The sequence below is a fragment of the Solea solea genome, chromosome 17 (assembly GCF_958295425.1).
Source record: "Solea solea chromosome 17, fSolSol10.1, whole genome shotgun sequence".
NCBI classification, from domain to species: domain Eukaryota; kingdom Metazoa; phylum Chordata; class Actinopteri; order Pleuronectiformes; family Soleidae; genus Solea; species Solea solea.
Window position 1 is genome coordinate 24566436 of NC_081150.1, and position 18368 is coordinate 24584803.

The following is an 18368-nucleotide window of genomic DNA, read 5'->3' on the forward strand; positions in this document are numbered from 1 at the left end:
TAATGTGTGTGTTATGTGTAATGTGTGTGTAATGTGTATGTTATGTGTAATGTGTATGTTATGTGTAATGTGTGTGTAATGTGTATGTTATGTGTAATGTGTATGTAATGTGTAATGTGTAATGTGTATGTTATGTGTATGTTATGTGTAATGTGTATGTTATGTGTAATGTGTATGTTATGTGTAATGTGTATGTTATGTGTAATGTGTGTGTAATGTGTATGTTATGTGTAATGTGTATGTTATGTGTAATGTGTATGTAATGTGCATGTTATGTGTAATGTGTATGTTATGTGTAATGTGTGTGTAATGTGTATGTTATGTGTAATGTGTATGTTATGTGTATGTTATGTGTAATGTGTGTGTAATGTGTATGTTATGTGTAATGTGTATGTAATGTGTAATGTGTATGTTATGTGTACGTAATGTTTAATGTGTATGTTATGTGTAATGTGTATGTTATGTGTAATGTGTGTGTAATGTGTATGTTATGTGTATGTAATGTTTAATGTGTATGTTATGTGTAATGTGTATGTTATGTGTAATGTGTGTTTAATGTGTATGTTATGTGTAATGTGTGTTTAATGTGTAATGTGTATGTTATGTGTAATGTGTGTGTAATGTGTAATGTGTAATGTGTATGTTATGTGTAATGTGTATGTAATGTGTAATGTGTGTGTAATGTGTAATGTGTGTGTAATGTGTAATGTGTGTGTAATGTGTATGTTATGTGTAATGTGTGTGTAATGTGTATGTTATGTGTAATGTGTATGTTATGTGTAATGTGTGTGTAATGTGTATGTTATGTGTAATGTGTATGTAATGTGTGTGTAATGTGTAATGTGTATGTTATGTGTAATGTGTGTGTAATGTGTATGTTATGTGTAATGTGTGTGTAATGTGTAATGTGTATGTTATGTGTATGTTATGTGTAATGTGTGTGTAATGTGTATGTTATGTGTAATGTGTGTGTAATGTGTATGTTATGTGTAATGTGTGTGTAATGTGTATGTTATGTGTATGTTATGTGTAATGTGTGTGTAATGTGTATGTTATGTGTAATGTGTATGTTATGTGTAATGTGTGTGTAATGTGTATGTTATGTGTATGTAATGTTTAATGTGTATGTTATGTGTAATGTGTATGTTATGTGTAATGTGTGTGTAATGTGTATGTTATGTGTATGTAATGTTTAATGTGTATGTTATGTGTAATGTGTATGTTATGTGTAATGTGTATGTTATGTGTAATGTGTGTGTAATGTGTATGTTATGTGTATGTAATGTTTAATGTGTATGTTATGTGTAATGTGTATGTTATGTGTAATGTGTGTGTAATGTGTATGTTATGTGTAATGTGTGTGTAATGTGTAATGTGTAATGTGTAATGTGTATGTTATGTGTAATGTGTAATGTGTAATGTGTAATGTGTATGTTATGTGTAATGTGTATGTAATGTGTAATGTGTGTGTAATGTGTAATGTGTGTGTAATGTGTAATGTGTATGTTATGTGTAATGTGTATGTAATGTGTAATGTGTAATGTGTATGTTATGTGTAATGTGTAATGTGTATGTTATGTGTAATGTGTATGTTATGTGTAATGTGTGTGTAATGTGTATGTTATGTGTAATGTGTATGTAATGTGTAATGTGTATGTTATGTGTAATGTGTATGTTATGTGTAATGTGTAATGTGTGTGTAATGTGTAATGTGTGTGTAATGTGTAATGTGTATGGTATGTGTAATGTGTATGTAATGTGTAATGTGTATGTTATGTGTAATGTGTATGTAATGTGTAATGTGTATGTTATGTGTAATGTGTATGTAATGTGTAATGTGTATGTTATGTGTAATGTGTATGTTATGTGTAATGTGTGTGTAATGTGTAATGTGTATGTTATGTGTAATGTGTATGTAATGTGTAATGTGTGTGTAATGTGTAATGTGTGTGTAATGTGTATGTTATGTGTAATGTGTGTGTAATGTGTAATGTGTATGTAATGTGTATGTTATGTGTAATGTGTATGTTATGTGTAATGTGTGTGTAATGTGTAATGTGTATGTTATGTGTAATGTGTATGCAATGTGTAATGTGTGTGTAATGTGTAATGTGTGTGTAATGTGTATGTTATGTGTAATGTGTGTGTAATGTGTAATGTGTATGTTATGTGTAATGTGTATGTAATGTGTAATGTGTGTGTAATGTGTAATGTGTGTGTAATGTGTATGTAATGTGTATGTTATGTGTAATGTGTATGTTATGTGTAATGTGTGTGTAATGTGTAACGTGTATGTTATGTGTAATGTGTATGTAATGTGTAATGTGTGTGTAATGTGTGTGTAATGTGTAATGTGTGTGTAATGTGTATGTTATGTGTAATGTGTGTGTAATGTGTAATGTGTATGTAATGTGTATGTTATGTGTAATGTGTATGCAGGGCCGGCTCTACCTAATTTGGTGCCCTAGGCGAGATTGCTCTCCGGTGCCCCCCCCCGTGTGTGTTGGGGCGCTCCCGAGGGCTTGGACGGCCTTTTCATGTCGTTAATAACAAAAGCTTCACCTGTCTGTGACCTGACCTCTGATCCCTGCTCTGACCCTGAGGTCACCCGTCATGTGATTCAGCAGCACCACATTTTAGGAACATTATTGTTTATTCATTTGTTAATATTTATTATTTTCAAGAGAGAACACACAAATGAGGGCGACTGGGAATAGAAAATCATTTTTATTTTCATTGTTTAAAAAATTTAAAACAATGAAAATTTGTTTTCATTGAAAAAAAAAAAATTTTTTTTTTTTTTTTTTTTTTTGCTGGAGGGGCGCCCCTCCAGCAGATGGCGCTCTAGGCGACCGCCTATATCGCCTATGCCAAGAGCCGGCCCTGTGTGTATGTTATGTGTAATGTGTGTGTAATGTGTAATGTGTATGTTATGTGTAATGTGTATGCAATGTGTAATGTGTGTGTAATGTGTAATGTGTGTGTAATGTGTATGTTATGTGTAATGTGTGTGTAATGTGTAATGTGTATGTAATGTGTATGTAATGTGTAATGTGTGTGTAATGTGTAATGTGTGTGTAATGTGTATGTAATGTGTATGTTATGTGTAATGTGTATGTTATGTGTAATGTGTGTGTAATGTGTAACGTGTATGTTATGTGTAATGTGTATGTAATGTGTAATGTGTGTGTAATGTGTAACGTGTGTGTAATGTGTAATGTGTATGTTATGTGTAATGTGTGTGTAATGTGTATGTAATGTGTAATGTGTATGTTATGTGTAATGTGTATGTAATGTGTAATGTGTATGTTATGTGTAATGTGTATGTAATGTGTAATGTGTATGTTATGTGTAATGTGTATGTAATGTGTAATGTGTATGTTATGTGTAATGTGTATGTAATGTGTAATGTGTATGTTATGTGTAATGTGTATGTTATGTGTAATGTGTATGTAATGTTTAATGTGTATGTTATGTGTAATGTGTATGTAATGTGTAATGTGTATGTTATGTGTAATGTGTATGTAATGTGTAATGTGTATGTTATGTGTAATGTGTATGTAATGTGTAATGTGTATGTTATGTGTAATGTGTATGTAATGTGTAATGTGTATGTTATGTGTAATGTGTATGTAATGTGTAATGTGTATGTTATGTGTAATGTGTATGTAATGTGTAATGTGTATGTTATGTGTAATGTGTATGTAATGTGTAATGTGTATGTAATGTGTAATGTGTGTGTAATGTGTAATGTGTATGTTATGTGTAATGTGTATGTAATGTGTAATGTGTATGTTATGTGTAATGTGTATGTTATGTGTAATGTGTATGTAATGTGTAATGTGTATGTTATGTGTAATGTGTATGTTATGTGTAATGTGTATGTAATGTGTAATGTGTATGTTATGTGTAATGTGTATGTAATGTGTAATGTGTATGTAATGTGTAATGTGTATGTTATGTGTAATGTGTATGTAATGTGTAATGTGTATGTTATGTGTAATGTGTATGTAATGTGTAATGTGTATGTTATGTGTAATGTGTATGTAATGTGTAATGTGTATGTTATGTGTAATGTGTATGTTATGTGTAATGTGTATGTTATGTGTAATGTGTATGTTATGTGTAATGTGTATGTAATGTGTAATGTGTATGTTATGTGTAATGTGTATGTAATGTGTAATGTGTATGTTATGTGTAATGTGTATGTAATGTGTAATGTGTATGTTATGTGTAATGTGTATGTAATGTGTAATGTGTATGTTATGTGTAATGTGTATGTAATGTGTAATGTGTATGTTATGTGTAATGTGTATGTAATGTGTAATGTGTATGTTATGTGTAATGTGTATGTAATGTGTAATGTGTATGTAATGTGTAATGTGTGTGTAATGTGTAATGTGTATGTTATGTGTAATGTGTATATTATGTGTAATGTGTATGTAATGTGTAATGTGTATGTAATGTGTAATGTGTATGTTATGTGTAATGTGTATGTTATGTGTAATGTGTATGTAATGTTTAATGTGTATGTTATGTGTAATGTGTATGTAATGTGTAATGTGTATGTTATGTGTAATGTGTATGTAATGTGTAATGTGTATGTTATGTGTAATGTGTATGTAATGTGTAATGTGTATGTTATGTGTAATGTGTATGTAATGTGTAATGTGTATGTTATGTGTAATGTGTATGTAATGTGTAATGTGTATGTTATGTGTAATGTGTATGTAATGTGTAATGTGTATGTTATGTGTAATGTGTATGTAATGTGTAATGTGTATGTAATGTGTAATGTGTGTGTAATGTGTAATGTGTATGTTATGTGTAATGTGTATGTAATGTGTAATGTGTATGTTATGTGTAATGTGTATGTTATGTGTAATGTGTATGTAATGTGTAATGTGTATGTTATGTGTAATGTGTATGTTATGTGTAATGTGTATGTAATGTGTAATGTGTATGTTATGTGTAATGTGTATGTAATGTGTAATGTGTATGTAATGTGTAATGTGTATGTTATGTGTAATGTGTATGTAATGTGTAATGTGTATGTTATGTGTAATGTGTATGTAATGTGTAATGTGTATGTTATGTGTAATGTGTATGTAATGTGTAATGTGTATGTTATGTGTAATGTGTATGTTATGTGTAATGTGTATGTTATGTGTAATGTGTATGTTATGTGTAATGTGTATGTTATGTGTAATGTGTATGTAATGTGTAATGTGTATGTTATGTGTAATGTGTATGTAATGTGTAATGTGTATGTTATGTGTAATGTGTATGTAATGTGTAATGTGTATGTTATGTGTAATGTGTATGTAATGTGTAATGTGTATGTTATGTGTAATGTGTATGTAATGTGTAATGTGTATGTTATGTGTAATGTGTATGTAATGTGTAATGTGTATGTTATGTGTAATGTGTGTGTAATGTGTAATGTGTATGTAATGTGTAATGTGTGTGTAATGTGTAATGTATGTTATGTGTAATGTGTATATTATGTGTAATGTGTATGTAATGTGTAATGTGTATGTAATGTGTAATGTGTATGTTATGTGTAATGTGTATGTAATGTGTAATGTGTATGTTATGTGTAATGTGTATGTAATGTGTAATGTGTATGTTATGTGTAATGTGTATGTAATGTGTAATGTGTATGTTATGTGTAATGTGTATGTTATGTGTAATGTGTATGTTATGTGTAATGTGTATGTAATGTGTAATGTGTATGTTATGTGTAATGTGTATGTAATGTGTAATGTGTATGTTATGTGTAATGTGTATGTAATGTGTAATGTGTATGTTATGTGTAATGTGTATGTAATGTGTAATGTGTATGTTATGTGTAATGTGTATGTAATGTGTAATGTGTATGTTATGTGTAATGTGTATGTTATGTGTAATGTGTATGTAATGTGTAATGTGTATGTTATGTGTAATGTGTATGTAATGTGTAATGTGTATGTTATGTGTAATGTGTATGTTATGTGTAATGTGTATGTAGCAATAGAAAACGCCTGAGCAGAGTCAAGGTGAGGTGTGCTAGAACTGGATAATGGAAAAGTCCCATAAAGTGACCGTGTGACAGTGAATGGTTTTGGCCCTGCTTTTCGCCCTATGTGAGCTGGGATTAGCTCCAGTCCACCAAGACCCACATGTGGAGGATACAGTGGTAGAAAATGAATAACTTAACTTAACAGACATAAAAAGGCATGCAGTGTGTGAGCAAGACAGTCTCAAAACAACATCATTCAAAGACTTCCTGTCTTGTTTGGAGACGTGTATATCTTAGACACTAAATACCAGACTTAAAAGGAGAGACATTCTGTTTATTATTTATACAAATTCACCATTTTTGTCCTGGGAGAGGAAAATGTGATATATTGGAAAAAGTGCTGACTTGTGTTGGATGGTCTGACTTCTTCAGACATATTTTAATGTAGAGGTCCATGTGCTGCCATCATACAGCACACAGGGTTACATTCTGTTCAATTCAATTCTAGTCCATTCAAACTTTATACTTTATCTCAAGGCACTTTCGACACTGAGCCAGCAGTGAGAGGTGAAATGCTGCCCTCTATTGTTCAACACTGTGACACACAGCTCTTCCTGCTCCTCTGATCAGCCAAAACATCCCTAAAATGGGATCTATTTCAAGATCGACCTTCTGTGTGTTACTGCGATCATGTTGTGCGCATGCGCGCTGGCTCAGTACTGCAGAGGGTGTCCCTCACCGCGGCAGCTGTCAGGAGCTCGGGGATGTTGGACAGAGGACAGCTGTCCTGTCCTCGACTGTCCTCCGGGGCTCCAGCGCGATGAGAGGCGCAGTCTTGACCCGCTGACGGCTCACGTTGCTCGGGTCGTCATGGCCTCTCTTACCGTCTCCTCGACCGCCAGGAACATCGAGAAACATCGCAAGTCCTTGTCGCTGCTCTTCTACCGGGCAGTGCGGGACCTGAAGCCGGTGTGGATGCTGGAGGACATGCGGACGATGGAGACGTTCTACCTAGAAGAGGACGAACGACAGAGGAGTTACAGCCCGTCCGAGGCTCTTCTTTACGCCATAGTCCACGACCACCAGGCGTACGCCCAGTACCTGCTCAGCCGCTTCACCGAAGAAGCGCTCGCAAAGCCCGGGGAGCGTTTCTGCTGCTGCCCGTCCTCAGCGCCTCACCTGAGCCTGGCTGTGCGCTACGACAGGCGCTGCATCCTGGGCCACATATTACAGCGCACCCACAAAACAAGTCACACGGACCACGCCGGGTCCTGGCACACAGAGGGCGGCAGGACTGCTTTACATCTGGCCTGTGAGCTCTTGCGGCCCGAGGCGGTCATGATGATGCTGGGCAGCGGAGCTTCACCACACGCCCGGGACCAGAGCGGCCTGACCCCGCTGGACGTGGTTCTGGAGAAACTCAGGGACTCGAAGGAGGCGAAGAGCCGGGACAGTCGGCAGTGCCTGGACCACCTGCTCATGTTCATGCACACGGTTCAGTTCCAACTGAGAGGATGTTTAAAGAGCGAGCCGGAGCTCTGGAGGACGCTGCTCGGCGAGGACACGTACCGGTATCTGTCGGGACGGAGCCCAGCGCCGCTGCTGCTCAGCGCCATGCGGACCGTGGTGAAGCAGCTGCGTCCGGACACTTTCCCCGACTGCCTGCACGAGCTGCCCCTCCCCCCGGCCCTCTTAGCGCGGCTGCTGTAGCCTCACTGTGACGTCAGGGCCACCAGGGCGCGTGCTCCAGTGTGTGATATGACTGCTGTTTTAGCTGTGTGCGCGTGTGTGTGCGCGCGCGCGACAGTATGGATTTATTGAAATGATATTGAATGATTGAGATCATTGTGTTTAAACTCATCATTGTCTAAAACACACTGAATCATCTGCAGATCATGAACCTTTTGTATGAACTTGAAACGAGAATGTTGATGATTATAAAGTATAAAGTATGTTGTTGAACAAGTGAAATATTAATGACTTTCATCTTCCACGATTACAACAATAATGGAAAGTGGTTGTAAGTGTTTTTGGTGTGAAACGTGATCATAATTGTAGTAAAGTGTTAATAGAGAAGCGGATCAATGACCTGGATTGAATTAGATGTAAAGCAATAACATTTGAAGGAACCTCATGTGATAATGTGACTCATGTTCTGCAGCATGTTGTCATGAACACAGCTTTATTCTTCCACTGTAGTCATCTGTTGATGGGTCACCCACAGCTGCCGACACTTGACTGATGCGGTCCAGTTTGTTTGTAATGTTACAGCTGATCTTTATTCATTTGGGTTATTTAAAACCTCTGACCTTTTTAAATAAACAGGAATCTAAGTGGTGATCTCATCTTACCTTTCTTTGCCATTTCTAATCATCTAACAGTCAGTCTAATAAATGACTGAAGAAACTAATCAACGTCAGTTAAGTGTGTAGAATGTTTAATTTAAAAAAACAGTCCATAATATTCAGATTATTTCATCAGAATGTGATGACGAACACTGATCATTTACACTAGCAACTGATGCAGTATGAAGTCTTTTTAATTTAGATATGAAGGTTTTAATATTGAGGCTGAAGTGTGGTTGTAGTTCAGCTCAGCACTAAATGGTGAAATTGCCCATGTTTAAGATGTCATTAAATTACTTTTATTCATAATAGCAATGAATCACAACATATAGTATCTCAAGGTACTTTACACAAGGCACATACAAGTCTGAGATCTTACAGTATCACCTGTCAGTTCACAGTAAGAAAGCACTTGGTGTCAGTGGAGGGAAGCAAACAGGAAGTCATATCCAACAGAAGCAGACACAGATGTGCAGCATCTGCCTCGACTGGAATGAAAGGAGAAAACAACTATAGTTAGAGCTGAACATTGTTATCACAAAAGTGTTTCAAACCATTCACAATTATATCAGTCTATATTAAACTTCTGTCACATTGATATTGTAAAAACATAAACCATGGTTCCATAGATATTCTTATTGCCCAGCCCGAGATTAAGAGTCCAATTGGAAGACGGTGTGATTCTCTCCTCTGCTTCACCTCTCTAATCATCACACAACACAGCAACAATAGCAGCTCATTCACTGGTGTGTTCAGCTGCTGTGGAACTGCACAGCGTCCCTCACCAAAACTAAAATGGTCTCAAGTGTTTTTCTTTTTCCTCTTTGTAAATGTGAGTTTTTCCTCACGCGATGTGAGGGTCTAAGGACAGAGGGTCTCAGGACAGAGAGTCTCAGGACAGTGGGTCTAAGGACAGAGGGTCTAAGGACAGAGGGTCTGAGGACAGTTGGTCTAAGGACAGAGGGTCTGAAGACAGAGGGTCTGAGGACAGAGGGTCTCAGGACAGTGGGTCTAAGGACAGGGGGTCTAAGGACAGAGGGTCTAAGGACAGAGGGTCTCAGGACAGTGGGTCTAAGGACAGGGGGTCTCAGGACAGAGAGTCTCAGGACAGTGGGTCTAAGGACAGAGGGTCTAAGGACAGAAGGTCTCAGGACAGAGGGTCTCAGGACAGTGGGTCTAAGGACAGAGGGTCTAAGGACAGAAGGTCTAAGAACAGTGGGTCTAAGGACAGAAGGTCTAAGAACAGTGGGTCTCAGGACAGTGGGTCTAAGGACAGAGGGTCTGAGGACAGAGGGTCTGAGGACAGTGGGTCTAAGGACAGGGGGTCTAAGGACAGAGGGTCTAAGGACAGAGGGTCTAAGGACAGGGGGTCAGAGGACAGGGGGTCTCAGGACAGAGGGTCTGAGGACAGAAGGTCTAAGAACAGAGGGTCTCAGGACAGAGGGTCTAAGGACAGAAGGTCTAAGAACAGTGGGTCTAAGGACAGAGGGTCTCAGGACGGTGGGTCTAAGGACAGAGGGTCTAAGGACAGAGGGTCTCAGGACAGTGGGTCTAAGGACAGAGGGTCTCAGGACAGTGGGTCTAAGGACAGAGGGTCTAAGGACAGAGGTTGTCACTTGCTGTACAGACTGTAAAGCCCTTGAGGTAAATAATGAAATTGAATGGTCATGATCCACAGAAAGCACAGATCAAACTTCTTTCAAACTGTAGTTGTGTAGTGTGTGTTGCTATGATGTTAATAATGTGAGAGCAGACCAAACACATGTGATCTGATAGTCACCATCCTCATCTCTATCTCAGCACTACAACCTGCTCCAGTCACACAGAATGATGGACAATAGGATACTGTCGCTCACTGGGATAAAAAACACTGGAGTTAATCATGGTGAATTTCTATTACCGTGATAATTGTGCATGGAAAAAATTCATATATCATGTGAGTGACTTGAAAATCGTGTCGACCTCACCAACATCGTCTTTAATTATTATTATTTTTTATGTGGCACAATGGGGAGCTGCATCTCTCCTCATGACTTACCCTGATCTCAATAAATGAATACTTTTTTAAATCACAAAAATATGTATCCTATCTGTAATCTTATCCGTTTCTCACTCTTAGGTTGGGAAAGCCCCGTCATGGTGTCATAACTTGGCTTTGCGGCGATCTCTGAGGGCGTAGAGGACAGCATGAGCTTGATTGAAGGAATCGCCAACAGCTGACTGGACTCTTGTCCTCCACCTCTGCAGCGGAGGGTGATTCTGCAGGACATCCCTGTCCCCCCCCAGAGGCTGCAGTGACACAGTTCACCATAGCTTAGCACATGTTACTGGGGGGTTGATCAGTAAACTAATCAATGCCACAAACAATCTGACCTGCATGAGCTCACAGACAGCAAGCAGATCAGCCACAGTGATGTCATCTCCACAGAGGAAAGGCTGCCTGCGGAGGAACATGGTTTCCAGTTTATCCAGAGTGTCATCAAGCTCAGACAGAGCACGAGTCAGACGCATGCTGTCCACCGGAGATCCAGACTGGGTGGGGAACAGCACCTGAGGGAGGCAAGGACAAGTGGTGATCAGTCACTTAACACCATTGCTTCAGTACTAATCAATGTACGAAACACAAAGTGATCTGGACACAGATCTAGAAGACTTTTAACAAAGGAAACTGAACCGAGTGGCCTTGATTCAGGTTTGTACTCTCAATGCTTCTGTAGTTTTACAGCGCGTCTACCTCCAGTATAAAGACTGTGTTACAGCGCGTCTACCTCCAGTATAAAGACTGTTACAGCGCGCCTACCTCCAGTATAAAGACTGTGTTACAGCGTGTCTAGCTCCAGTATAAAGACTGTGTTACAGCGCGTCTACCTCCAGTATAAAGACTGTGTTACAGCGCGTCTACCTCCAGTATAAAGACTGTGTTACAGCGTGTCTACCTCCAGTATAAAGACTGTGTTACAGCGTGTCTACCTCCAGTATAAAGACTGTGTTACAGCGCGTCTACCTCCAGTATAAAGACTGTGTTACAGCGCGTCTACCTCCAGTATAAAGACTGTGTTACAGCGTGTCTACCTCCAGTATAAAGACTGTGTTACAGCGCGTCTACCTCCAGTATAAAGACTGTGTTACAGCGCGTCTACCTCCAGTATAAAGACTGTGTTACAGTGCGTCTACCTCCAGTATAAAGACTGTGTTACAGCGTGTCTAGCTCCAGTATAAAGACTGTGTTACAGCGTATCTACCTCCAGTATAAAGACTGTGTTACAGTGTATCTACCTCCAGTATAAAGACTGTGTTACAGTGCGTCTACCTCCAGTATAAAGACTGTGTTACAGCGCGTCTACCTCCAGTATAAAGACTGTGTTACAGCGCGTCTACCTCCAGTATAAAGACTCTGTGTTACAGCGCGTCTACCTCCAGTATAAAGACTGTGTTACAGCGCGTCTACCTCCAGTATAAAGACTGTGTTACAGCGCGTCTACCTCCAGTATAAAGACTGTGTTACAGTGCGTCTACCTCCAGTATAAAGACTGTGTTACAGCGTGTCTAGCTCCAGTATAAAGACTGTGTTACAGCGTATCTACCTCCAGTATAAAGACTGTGTTACAGTGTATCTACCTCCAGTATAAAGACTGTGTTACAGCGCGTCTACCTCCAGTATAAAGACTGTGTTACAGAGCGTCTACCTCCAGTATAAAGACTGTGTTACAGCGCGTCTACCTCCAGTATAAAGACTGTGTTACAGCGTGTCTAGCTCCAGTATAAAGACTGTGTTACAGCGTATCTACCTCCAGTATAAAGACTGTGTTACAGCGTGTCTACCTCCAGTATAAAGACTGTGTTACAGCGCGTCTACCTCCAGTATAAAGACTGTGTTACAGCGCGTCTACCTCCAGTATAAAGACTGTGTTACAGCGCGTCTACCTCCAGTATAAAGACTGTGTTACAGCGTGTCTAGCTCCAGTATAAAGACTGTGTTACAGTGTATCTACCTCCAGTATAAAGACTGTGTTACAGCGCGTCTACCTCCAGTATAAAGACTGTGTTACAGTGTATCTACCTCCAGTATAAAGACTGTGTTACAGCGTGTCTACCTCCAGTATAAAGACTGTGTTACAGCGTGTCTACCTCCAGTATAAAGACTGTGTTACAGTGTATCTACCTCCAGTATAAAGACTGTGTTACAGCGTGTCTACCTCCAGTATAAAGACTGTGTTACAGCGTGTCTACCTCCAGTATAAAGACTGTGTTACAGTGTATCTACCTCCAGTATAAAGACTTTGGTAGAGTGTGGTCGTGTGTTGCTGTGATGCCAGGCTGTGTATTCATCAACCCTGGCTCGCTTCTCTGGTTGTCGTGGATACCAGTGCTCTGGGACATCATACTTGGTGGCCAGGTACTTAAGGATGGCAACACTGCAGCATACAGACACAGAGATTGTGGAGAAGACTTTAAAGACACCTCACTCTGAAAATAAGACAAAACTGCAACAAATGTCAATTATGAAGTAGAAATGATGAATTTGATCAGACCACAGAGCAACATCCATTTGTTAGAGAGATGTAATTTTAGACTTCAAAATGTGAAAGTGTGGAGGGCAGCATTGCACCTCTGAGTGTACAGAAGACTGAGAAGATTAGAGAGTTCCCTCTAGCTGTGTTTCAATCCATGGTCTGGATCCTCCAAAGCATGGATTTGTCTTTCGGATGTCTTCAAAATACGTCACCCCACCATGACCTATGCTGTCCCAATGACACATGAATGGTCAGCAGACGTTTGTCTGTTTCTGAAGGATACACTGGTGCATCCTTCACAGGTGAGGCTATCGCAGAAGTCTTTGTGCAGCGGCAGAGCTTTTGACAACAGGCTTAGTGGAGCCTGGATAATTCTAACCCAAACACACATGCAAATGCAAAAAAATAAATAAACTCAAACTACAAAAATAACATAATTATGAAAGATTAGATGTAATTTTGAAGCTTTATCATTTAATATCAACAGAGCCTTACTAAGTCATTTCAGATCATTATTCATATTATTTAAACTTTTAGAATTTACATTTGTGGATTAAAGAGAAGCTTAACCAGGTTTGACCTCTGACCTCCGTCAAACCTGTGTTTGTTCTATTACTTCATGTCCAAAATGATCTGCTATGAATAATTAATAATAATAATTCTAGAGTTGACTGCGTTGGTTGAATAATTGACTTCCATATATTATGTTGTTGTGGAAATAGTGTTATTTTTGTTCAAATCATGAATCTGTTTGGAGATAAGTTCTATTAGTAAATCATATTCCAGGTGAGTCACATTTGAGGGAAATGACTGAACATCCGATGGAGTCACCTCGTCCCTCGGCTGCACACTCAGGAGGATCCAGACCGTGGACTGAGACACAGCTTCTTCTGTCTAGGCATAAAAGATTGGAAGAAGGAGGAGGCATTTGGAGTGTGGAGTGCAGCGTTGCACCACTCGCTGCACATCCTGTTGGAGATGATTAGAAGAAGACTCATGGGAGGATGAAAGGGTTAATAACTGTGACAAAGAGGTTTGAACTGTGGAGGGCAGCATCACAGAAGCAGAAGAAGATATTCACATTACAAACATCACAGACATGGTGTCAGTGTATGTTAAAGCCAGCTGGACACAACTGAACGTGTGTGACATCGTCTGCCATTAAACTGGGTTGTGTTACGGATGAGAGGACGTTCTGTCTAACTTTCAGAGTACAGGCCAGAATACAGGTGAGATTAGGAGTAGGGATTACAGTGGAACTAGGAACGTGTAGCAGTACGAAATGTGTGTGTGAGAGAGAGAGAGAGATAACCTTTCTGTTAGGATGAAGCCATTGTCCACCATGACAGGAATCTTCTGCATTGGGTTCAACTTGGTGAAGTGTGGACTCTTGTTCTCCCCTGCACAAGGACAAAGGAGGCTCAATGTAAATGACCGTGGTTTTCCTGCTCCTGACAGGACGTTAACGGTTCATTTATTCAATTCAATTCAATTCAATTTTATTTGTATAGTGCCAAATCATAACATACATTATCTCAGGGCACTGTACATAGACAACATCAAAGAGAGCAGAGAACCCCAACAGTTCACACAATGAGCAAGCACTAGGCATCAGTGGAGAGAAAAAACTCCCTCTTAACAGGAAGAAATCTCTGGCAGAACCAGGCTCAGAAATGTGCAATCATCTGCCTCGACCGGTTGGGGTGAAAGGAAAATCGGGGACAGAGGATGGTGGGGGACAGAAAGGGGAGGGGGGAGAGAAAGGACAAGAGGGAAAAGTCCAAAAGTACACAGTAAAAGTACTTCATATTGTTCATACGTGTAGTCTAGGAAGTACTTAGTGCAGTAGTGTATGACTCTTGGACTACTTATTTAAAATAAGGTTTTTATACCATGTTGAAGTAGGTCGAAATTGACTTAATCATGTCCTCTGTTTGACAGAGGATTACTCCAAAAGTACACAGTAAAAGTACTTCATAATATTCATACAGGTAGTCTAGGAAGTACTTAGTGCAGTAATTTATGACTCTTGGACTACTTATTTAAAATAAGGCTTTTATTCCATGTTGAAGTAGGTCAAAATTGACTTAATCATGTCCTCTGTTATGTATTTTGACAGAGGATTACTCCAAAAGTACACAGTAAAAGTACTTCATAATATTCATACAGGTAGACTAGGAAGTACTCAGTGCAGTAGTGTATGAGTTGTGGACTACTTATTTAAAATAAGGTTTTTATTCCATGTTGAAGTAGGTCGAAATTGACTTAATCATGTCCTCTGTTGGGTATTTTGACAGAGTATTACTCCAAAAGTACACAGTAAAAGTACTTCATAATATTCATACAGGTAGACTAGGAAGTACTCAGTGCAGTAGTGTATGAGTTGTGGACTACTTATTTAAAATAAGGTTTTTATTCCATGTTGAAGTAGGTCGAAATTGACTTAATCATGTCCTCTGGTATGTATTTTGACAGAGGATTACTCCAAAAGTACACAGTAAAAGTACTTCATAATATTCATACAGGTAGACTAGGAAGTACTCAGTGCAGTAGTGTATGAGTTGTGGACTACTTATTTAAAATAAGGTTTTTATTCCATGTTGAAGTAGGTCGAAATTGACTTAATCATGTCCTCGGTTGGGTATTTTGACAGAGTATTACTCCAAAAGTAAACAGTAAAAGTACTTCATAATATTCATACGTGTAGTCTAGGAAGTACTTAGTGCAGTAGTTTATGACTCTTGGACTACTTATTTAAAATAAGGCTTTTATTCCATGTTGAAGTAGGTCGAAATTGACTTTATCATGTCCTCTGTTATGTATTTTGACAGAGGATTACTCCAAAAGTACACAGTAAAAGTACTTCATAATATTCATACATGTAGACTAGGAAGTACTCAGTGCAGTAGTGTATGAGTTGTGGACTACTTATTTAAAATAAGGTTTTTATTCCATGTTGAAGTAGGTCGAAATTGACTTAATCATGTCCTCTGTTAGGTATTTTGACAGAGGATTACTCCAAAAGTACACAGTAAAAGTACTTCATATTGTTCATACAGGTAGTCTAGGAAGTACTTAGTGCAGTAATTTATGACTCTTGGACTACTTATTTAAAATAAGGCTTTTATTCCATGTTGAAGTAGGTCGAAATTGACTTAATCATGTCCTCTGTTATGTATTTTGACAGAGGATTACTCCAAAAATACTTCAAATTACGCTTGCAGGTAGTCTGGGACGTATTTAGTTCACTACTTTCAAGTTTTCACTTCGTTTCTTCTTCTTTTTTGTGAGTTTTCTGACGGAATCGTCTGTTTCGGTGTGTGTAAACAGAGTTTAAGTAAATAACTAAATAAATAACTTCCATAACGCCGGAGTGTTGTTATTGCTCTCCGGGGATGCAGCTGGACGATACTCAGTCCCAGCAGCATGAATCTTGAACTCCTCACAGTCCCTCCCAGCTTCTCAATGCCGTTTCATTACGATTACCGTAAACGTTTGTAAATTCGCGCACTAGAAAACAACGTGCGGCTGATGTGACCAGGCACTCGCGAACCACGGCTGGCGTGACTGCAGTCCCAATATGAGGGAGGAGATTATCCATTTTTTCTCTAATTGATGTTATTTTATTCACAAAAAAGTTGATAAAGTCATCACTGCTCAGTGTTAAAGGAATAGATGGTTCAGTGGAGCTGTGGCTCTGTGTCAGCCTGGCTACAGTGCTGAAAACAAACCTATGATTATTCTTATTTTCTTCAATTAGAGAAGAATAATAGGCAGCTCTAGCTTTGTGTAGGGCTTTTTTGTAAGCTACAAAACCATCTTTCCAGGCTATATAAAATTCCTCTAGGTTATTGGAACGCCATTTTCTTTCTAATCTACGTAACGTCTGTTTAAGAGCACGAGTATTGGAGTTAAACCATGGTGCTCGTCTCATCTGATTCACCACCTTCTTTTTCAGAGGGGCAACACAATCTAATGTAGTACGCAGTGAGGCTGCTGTACTATCAACAAGGTTATCTATGAGGGCGGGACTTCAGATGTACTGACATATGGCACAGAGTTACATAAAGGTTGCTCTGTCTCTTTGAATGTATTCATATTATTATCAGACAGTATTTCTTATTTATCTTATTGTAGCACCAACGTTCACGACACGGAGTTAACAGTCGGTGTTTAATCATTTTAATGAAGTTCCACCACTTTTAGCCTTTAGCTCCTCACCTTTCCTCAGAGCCACAGTGCGGACTTTGTGCGGGATTTTAGCGCAGTTGAGCAGAATGTGTAGCGCCCGACAGGGCTGCGACAGAAGGTCCAGATACACCTCCACAGGGCCACGTACTTCTGCCGTGGACATGACGACCTTTGTTTTAGCGTCAGAAAAACACGTAGGAAACTTAGCGAACTTGTGTTATTGTGTTTGCTAATGTGGGCGTGTAGCTCTTCTTCTTCTTCTTCTTCTTCTTCTTCTTCTTCTTTGGTGTCTGCCGCACGTTTGCCGCTGATGTGCGCTTTACTCCCTCTGCAGGCCGCACGTAGCACTGCATCTGTTTTTGAACAGGATCACACTATCCCGAGAAACGGGAAACAGAAGCGCAAAGAAAGCTGCAAAAGTAACTTGTCACAAATCATAAATGAAACCAATGATTATCAGTTAATAATTAGTTCATAATTGATTCATCTGTAGATCACTTGGTCCATAACATAATGTCTTGGTTTCCCCAAAAACCAAAGTGATTCTGTTGGAAAAAGTGATTGTTTCAACCCTAAACAGAGCAAAATTAAAATAGAGTAAGACAGAAGAAAAATAACAATATGAGGGATCTTAGTTGAATATCATTAATGTTTCCATGTAAAGTTCAATGAGTTATGAATTGGCAACATTCTGATACATTCTAAAATGCAATCAAAACTAAAATTGTTAATTGTTAAATCATATAAACCTTTATTTTCACCACATGTAGAGTCACTTCCTGGTTTTTAATAAACCAGTGAGTCAAAGATGCAGAGATGTTCTGCTTTGGTGTCTGCTGAGGATATATATACATATATATATATATATATATATATATGTATATATATATATATATATATATACATATATGTGTGTGTGTGTGTGTGTGTGATCACATTTGTGTTTTGTTTTACTATTATTGATCACAATTGATGGCAGATGGCAGTTTGATTGATGCATCATCATCAGCGTGTGTGTGTGCGTGTTTGTGTGTGTGCGTGCGTGTGTGTGTGTGTGTGTGTGTAAAACAAAGTCATGCTGTGATGACCCCGCCCAGCAGATACTACAGTATAGTAATGGAAAACCAACCATGCTATGTAGAGGAAAAGCACCATCAGATGTCAAAGGAGACACAGGAAACAGCAACCCCACAGTGCCTCCTGCTGGCAGAGATGTGGAAACGTTAAACACTGTAAACAAACAAACAAACAAAATAATGTGTGAGGCCCACTAATGGGCGTGAGTGATATAAATAGATAAATAAATATTATATATTG

General features: G+C 38.8%; 2 protein-coding genes across 2 annotated transcripts; one reads left to right on the plus strand and one right to left on the minus strand.

Annotated features, from left to right (window-relative positions):
- The first annotated feature begins 6603 nt into the window (after positions 1-6603).
- Positions 6604-8341, plus strand: zgc:112001 (uncharacterized protein LOC550384 homolog). Its single transcript, XM_058614034.1, has one exon. The coding sequence runs from the start codon at positions 6692-6694 to the stop codon at positions 7709-7711; it is 1020 nt and encodes a 339-aa protein (XP_058470017.1). The 5' UTR covers positions 6604-6691; the 3' UTR covers positions 7712-8341.
- A 281-nt stretch (positions 8342-8622) lies between these two features.
- Positions 8623-17321, minus strand: gstt2 (glutathione S-transferase theta 2). The gene is made up of 6 exons (XM_058614035.1): positions 17082-17321; positions 14173-14260; positions 12611-12761; positions 10720-10896; positions 10460-10635; positions 8623-8834 (listed from the first exon to the last, which is right to left on the minus strand). Exons 1-5 carry the CDS (start codon positions 17212-17214, stop codon positions 10489-10491), a joined length of 696 nt encoding a protein of 231 aa, XP_058470018.1. The 5' UTR covers positions 17215-17321; the 3' UTR covers positions 8623-8834; positions 10460-10488.
- Positions 17322-18368: the final 1047 nt, after the last annotated feature.